This window comes from Alexandromys fortis, unplaced genomic scaffold, assembly GCF_014885135.2.
Source record: "Alexandromys fortis isolate MF-2015 unplaced genomic scaffold, M_Fortis_MF-2015_v1.1 scaffold_64, whole genome shotgun sequence".
NCBI classification, from domain to species: Eukaryota; Metazoa; Chordata; class Mammalia; order Rodentia; family Cricetidae; genus Alexandromys; species Alexandromys fortis.
The window spans coordinates 8,777,230-8,784,482 of NW_026067976.1; the positions used below are offsets into that span (position 1 = coordinate 8,777,230).

Here is a 7,253-nt window from a genome sequence, read left to right on the forward strand (position 1 = left end):
CCCCCCCCCCCCAGTCTCCAATGTGGCATCTGGCACCTGCTGACACATTGGTTTGTGATTTTTTTTTTTCAGGCCAAATTATCTTCCCATTTTATCTTTCCTACCATCTTGAGAACTCATTAAGGAAAATGCCTTCCATTTTCCAGCTTCTACCTAGAGGGGTCTAAGTGATAAAAATCTCCTTGCCTGCCCTGACAGGTGCCCAAAGTAAGTGTGATGTTAATTTAGTGAAATTAAAATCTGCTTCTTATGGAATTTTAAAGTCTTTTGTCTTTTTTTTTTTTTTTTTTTTTGTTACAAAAGCAAAGAAACCAGTTAAAATGGCAGGGGCATAGAAAAAACAGGAAGAAAAGTAGCCATTAAAGTTGAGTATAAATCTATTTTCAAGATTTTTTCAAACATTTTAATTTGTGTTCTAGCACCATTTAGGAACTTTTCTTTCGAAAAAATACTTCTAGATTTATTTATTTTATTTTATGTGTTTGAATGCTTTGCTCGCATGAATATATGTGAGTGCTAGGAACCCAAACTCGGTCCTCTGCAGAAGCAGCAAGTGCTCTTCACTTCCGAGGCAATTCTTGAGCCCCATTTTTTCCCATATGGATATTTGTGTCTAGTCCGTGGAATGGCTTCAAAAACTTTATTGAAATAAAAGTTGACAATCAGTTGCTGTATGTGACTGTGTAATGGTAAGAAAGTTTAAGGCACCACGTTCAGATTTCTATACTCAGAGATACTGAAATAACCAAACTCTGTCCCCAATATGGAAATCAGGACACAGCATTCTCACATCAGCCTTCACAGGGCACCACCCTACCTGAAGACTGCAGAGTGTCCCCACTTCGGACAGCCCTGACAGGGATCCAGATTGTCACCTCCTAATCAGTGCATGTCCTAGCCCACAAAATACTTTGATTTTCCAACTAATGATGGTCTAGAAAGGTAAAGTCAGGAGTATTCATTAGATCCCTTGTGACTAATATTTCCTGCACTTTGCTGATTGCCACCATCATCCTCTGCATTTCAAACTTATTACAGAGTAAATCAATGAAAATGGTTTTAGAAATAGTTCAACAATCTTTTGAATAACTCATAAAGAAAGAGTATGACATACACTAGCTTATTAAACGCTGAAAATAATTGATAGGCATTACTTATACTTACTGGAAGAAGGTTTAAGATATTATGAGATTATAAAATGCAGTCATATTTAATAACCAATGAAGTCCTCATCGTAAGAAAATTCTTCAAAATGAATCTTTGTATATATTGTAGAAAGAAAGCTCCAAAGAAGCAAAGAGTCTCTCAAAACTTACTTTAAAAACAAGCAGAAAAACAGACAAACAAAAGCAAAACTTATTTCTGTATATGTGTATGATGTATATGCAGTGTGACACGTACCACAGTGTGTGTGTGTGTGTGTGTGTGTGTGTGGTGTATAGGTCAGAAGACAGCTGTTAGAGATAGCCAGCTTCTTCCACATGTGGGTTCCAAACTTGAACTCAAGAGAAAATGCCTTTAAATATCGAGCCACCTCAATGACCCCAAGAATGAGTTTTTAAGGTTGACATTTTGTCCTAAATCCCTAAGGTCAAAAGCAGGAGTGACACAGAGACATAATTATTGACTATTAAATGAATCCATACTCGCAACAACCCCTGTCACATATCCTGAGGGTTTGTTCTGTGGGTTTCGACCATTTTATGAGGTACTGTCTTGAAATATCATACATTTATAAGAGCTAAACCGTTTTTAAAAGAAATTTCTGGAATACAGACTAGTGTGGGAAAAAACACATAGAGTAAGGTGCCATGAGTCCAAGTGATGATATTGGTCTCTGGCTAACTGCGTAGCCTAAGTCTGCTTTCTCGACCCATCTCTATGCCAAGAAAAAAATTACTTTTCAAACTGTGGATGAGAATACCTCCTTTGTTGTAGTCTAGCCTGAGGTACAAATAATATGACATGCACTAAAATGAACTGAAAAGCAGGGAACAAATACTATTGAGAAGATTGTGTTTATTCATCTATTTATTTTGTGGTGTTTTGGTTTCGGTTTTGTTTTTTATGACTAGGTCTCACTGATACCCAGTGGCTGGCCTGAACCTCACAGAGAGCTGTCTGCCTTTGTTGTAGAACATTATTTTGACTAGGTGGCCTCCCAAGTGTTGCACCATGCACAGAATTTTACATCAGAGGCCTCACACCTACCTCCAGTTGCATAAATTTCATGTGTAATGCTACATTTCTTTCCTGTCTTAACAAACCTCCTAATCTCAAAAATCAAAATAAAAAGTGTTCACATTGAAATATTTGTTTCTTCCCCCAAAACATCCTATAATTCTTACAATTGGCTTATTGTATCCAATTACGCTTGCAAATGTCTTTACCAATATTTTCTTTACATGTGGCACTATTTGTATTGTTAAGAAGGGCTTCAACTTTAAGGAGTTGGGCCAGAAACAGCTTTTTACCCCTCTTCAGTCTCTTTACTCACTTTTCTGATTCACAAACTACCTCCATGATCTCTAAGAGCAGTGGCTACAACATTTACAGATGAGAATGAAAGATGTTGTCCATGGAGGCATAAAAGGAGACGAAAGAGATAAAGAGATGGTTCAGAGGCAGTCAATGGGAAATGCACTTGTTGCATACACAAGCATAAGCACCAGCTTCTGGGCCCCCAGCATTCACACAAACGCCAGATGCATTCATGTAATGCAGTGATCAAGCTGGCTAGCTAGAATAGCCAGATGTACAAGCACTGCATCTGTATTTATATAAGGTGGAGACCAGTTGAGGAACACATATGATGTCAGGCTATACATGCACTTGTACACAAACACACACATTATACATACATACATACATACATACATACATACATACATACATACATACAAAATATACATATATATTCAGGGGGGAAAGTTTTAAAGAAGAGAACAGCGATAGTGGTGGAATCATAAAGCTGGGCATGGTGGTGCACACTTTTAATCCCAGCACTCGGGAAGCAGAGGCAGGCAGATCTCTGTGAGTCCGAGACCAGCCTGGTCTACAGAGTGAGTTCCAGGATAGCCAAAGATACACAGAGAAACTCTGTCTTGAAAAACAAAACAAAACAAAAAAATGTTTTACGTGTTGAAACTAATTGCAAGTGTCTTCTGCACTGTGTTCTTAGGGCACTTGTCCATTCTAATAGGAAAAGAAAATGTCTAATTCTGGGAGGTCTCTAGAAAGGGTTGTGCATAGACAGTTAGAATGCATTTGAGGACAAAATAGTGAGAACAAGCACACACACACAATGATAATTTTAGACCATCTAATCTACGAATAATAAAATAAGATGTCAGACTGAGCCTACTATTAAGGAGGTTGACTCAGGCGATAGGTCTGGAAGGTGACGTCCATGCTGGCTGTCTGCCCCCTCGACTCTGAAATGCTAGGAGCACGCAAAAGGAACTACAGAGCTCTATCTATCCCATCTTCACAACAAAACCGCCAACTCTATGTAAGACAAGTCAATTGCTTTGCAATTATACCTAAGCAAAGATTTTGAATACCAACAAGAATAACATAGAGAGAGGGGGAAAATGGCCTTCTTGACAAAGAAATATACCTTCACTGCCTTCTAAATGTCTGAAACCAGTGTTTGAAAGATTTACTCAACGGAGATCTTGGATAGAACACCAAGTTTATCAACAAGCATCTATCCTGACACAATTTTTTGTTTCTCAGTCTACAGGCATCACAGAGAAAATACAAAGAAGTTTCATTAATTTGCTGTTATCCACTTGCCTTTTTACAAATTAATACTAGAGTGCTGGAGAGGTGGCTCCAGTTATGAGCACTGTGGTTCTTCCAGAGGATGCATGCTCAGTTCCCACTACCCATATGGTGGCTCACAACCCTCTGTAACTCCAGTTCTGGGGTATCAAACACCATTTTATGGCCTTTGAGAACACCAGGTATGAAAGCAGTGCATACATTCGTGCAGGCCAAACATTCATACACACAACAAAAGTAAATCTTAAAAAAAAAAAAAAAAACTAATATTCCATGGTCATCTGAAATAGCAAGATATATTTGAAAGAAAGGAATTTTTATCCACTTGGAAATTTCCACTAGGAAAAATAGATGTCTTCCAGATATTCTTGGTTGCAAATGATCAGTTTTCTTCATCCTACAGTACTCAATACAACAAATAAAAGGCAATTAAGCACAAGAGATTTGAAAGCCCTTAGTAGACAAACTCATTGATTTAAAAAATTGTTTTTACAATTATGGACTTTGTGAGGGTTTCTATACACGTGCACATGACACCATGGTGCTTGTGTGGAGATCAGAGAGCAGCTTGCAGGACCTGAGTCTCCATGTGAGTCCTGGGTAGCAAACTCAGGCCATCAGGCTGGGGCAAGAACCTTTACACCCTCTAAAGCCCAGTGGTTCCCAACTTTCCTAATGCTGTGACCCTTAATACAGTCCCTCATGCTGTGATGACCCCAACCGTAAAATTATTTCGTTGTCACGTCATAACTGTAATTTTGCTACCATTATAAATATGATATGTGGCCCTGAAATGGGTCGCGAGCCACATATTGAGAACCACTGCCTAGATTTAAATGTAACCGTTTGCAGTAGTGACTCTGAATTTGGTGGATGTTTGGAGTGCTTAGAGTCTAAGCAATCTCACTTTCTTTTACTTTTCTATTTTATATTTCAGAACTCATTGCTTACAAAGATACGGTAATGACTTAATAAATATTTGGAGTAATTAATATGCACAATGTGTATATGTGTATTTAGACATATTTAGTAAAATATGAACAGTAACAAAAATAATCTGCAATCCAAAGACATATATATGGGAAGATACATATATTTCAATATTGGAAACATTCTCAAATGTCAAGTGAGTACTTAAGACATGAAGTCCTTAATTAGACAAGATTTGAAGATCTAGTGAGGGTCTTTGGAATGAATTTCTACAGTACTTTTGATAGGTCATGACCTCTGAAGACTGTCTTTTTGCTTGGAATTTATTACTAGTGTCTTCCAATCACAGAAAGTGAGAATGGAAGGACGCTTAGACGTGAACCCAGACAGGAAGTTGCTTGTGTAAGAAGCAGCTCTGTTGGGTGGCAGAAAGTGCTATTGGTTTGTGGCCATTTTCTTCAGAAGGTTTAAAATCACCTCACCACAGCAAAGACAAACAGATCTAGAGAGGCTAAGACTCGCAAAACCAATGAATGAATGCCTTAGTCTAAATACATCCGGAATAACGAGTCTTAGATCTACTTGACCCATTATCCTAATCCGAGGTTAACAGAAATGGCAGAGAAAACAAGTGCTGATTGAGGACTAGAGGAAAGGGTAAGAGGCAATCATTAGCAAAGCACTGGGCTCGGGTCACCTGCTCTCCAGGATCAAAACAGTGAAACAAGCCATTCATAGGCACATCAAGAGCGAGTAGCCATTGTTTTCTGAACCAGCTGTGGAGAATCTACTCCACAGTGGCCTTGGGACAGCTGCAGCTGCTGCAGCAAGGGGAGGGCAGAGGAAAGCAAACTACCGAGGCGGACTGCAAGGACCCCGCCGCGCCCCCTTTCGGACAACTGGAAGGCATTTCTGCCTTAAGTGCATTGGACTAAACCACCCTTGGAATCCAGGCAAAGCATAAAGAGCTCGCAGTAGGCCCAGACCCGCGCAGCAATTGCGGGCCTTAGGTAGGCTGATGCGGGATAATCTGCTGGCAGCTGCATGGTGGTGCGCAGTGAGTGACGCTATTAGAAAGTGGGGCCGACTGAGCTTCAAGAGCACCCGGTGACCGAGCAAAGTCCTCAGGGTTCAAGCTTAGCTGTAGTCTAGTCCAGAGGCGAGTTCCCGCTCTCCTCCTGGCCTCTTCCCTGCTCCCGGGTCTCAGGCACCCCGGTCCCCAGGTCACCCCTGACGCAACACACTCACCATCTCCTGCCTGAGGACGTGCAGTTTGGTCTCCAGCCTTTCCAGGGCGCTGGGGTGGCCGCGTCGTGGAGAACCAGAGGCAGGGGAGGATGAAGAGGAGGAGGACACAGACGGCGCAAAGCTGCTGCAGCTGCTGCTGCTGCTGCAGCTCCCGCCAACCCCGCTGGGGTCCGCAGCCCCTTCTCGGGGCGCCGGCTCCTCCCCGCGCAGCGAGCGCACTAGGCTCTCGGGCACTTTGCGCCCCAGCTTCAGCTCAATGTCTCTGAGGTCTGGCAGCGGGCCGTCTTCCATGACTCTTTGAGAGGGGCGACACTGACAGTAAAGGCAGAGGGCGCAAGGAAGCGGAGGCCTGGCGGACTTGGGAGCTCAGCAGCCGGTTCTCCGGGCCGGGCCTGGGTCCCCGCGGGCGCCCGTGCGCTCCATGCCGCGGGCGCAGTCGGCAGATCTGCACCCGGCCGCGTTCCAGTCTCTGCCGTTCCGCAGCTAGCAAGATTAGTCAGATCGCTTCATTCCTTCTTCTCTGGCCACTCCACCTCCAAGTTGAGTTAATTGATACTGCAGAGAAGGGCAAAAGCTAGTACGTTATACCAAGAGACAGGAGAGAGCAACGGAACCTGCTCGAGGAGAGAAAATTCTCATTTCAAACTGTCCATTCACATCCCTGCGCCGTTCACAGTGCCCATCTGGTATTACACCACACAGAATAACGATGTGGCCACACTCCCGGGTCGTTTCATTTTCCAGCCATATGTCTCCAAGGATCGTCAGAAAAAAAAAAAAAAAAAAAAAAAAATCTCTGGTCAATGAAAGAAGTGGGTTCGTATGCGGTATGGATGCGTTTAAGGTAGAGATGGTTAGCTTAGCTGGGGTTTAAGGGCTCTCTGGTTGCGGCAGCAGTGTCCTTTCCATTTAGGCTGTCTCATCCAAGTCATTGTGTTCCTCTGAGCCTCAGAAACTTTAAACTCGGCTGGCAGGTGGACCAAACCAGGGCCAACCCTTGTACCGTATATCACAGACAAGAAGAGCAGCAAAATTTTCCCAATCCTGAACTGACTTTTGAGTCCTACTTAGCTGAGCATACCCATATTAGGTTACTGAGTGGAAAGTTGTCCCGCTGACAACGACAACCTGTTAAACATATTTTTTTAAATTAGAGGTAGAAAAAATGGCTATATTTTATGTCGTTTTCCGTCCCCCAGTCTTCCTAACAGCCAATGAGCTTAGCATTAGAAAACTTGCCCAATAATTCCCCAAAGAAGACCGAAAAGAGTTAATCAATCAATAGTTCA

General features: G+C 42.3%; 1 protein-coding gene across 1 annotated transcript in view; it reads right to left on the reverse strand.

Annotated features, from left to right (window-relative positions):
- Window positions 1-6,926, reverse strand: part of Lurap1l (leucine rich adaptor protein 1 like) — a 47,710-nt gene extending 40,784 nt beyond the window's left edge. Inside the window, exon 1 of the mRNA XM_050157469.1 lies at window positions 5,965-6,926. Coding sequence (XP_050013426.1) covers window positions 5,965-6,255 — 291 coding nt within the window. The 5' untranslated portion in view covers window positions 6,256-6,926. The remainder of the gene's footprint in view (window positions 1-5,964) is intronic.
- Window positions 6,927-7,253: the final 327 nt, after the last annotated feature.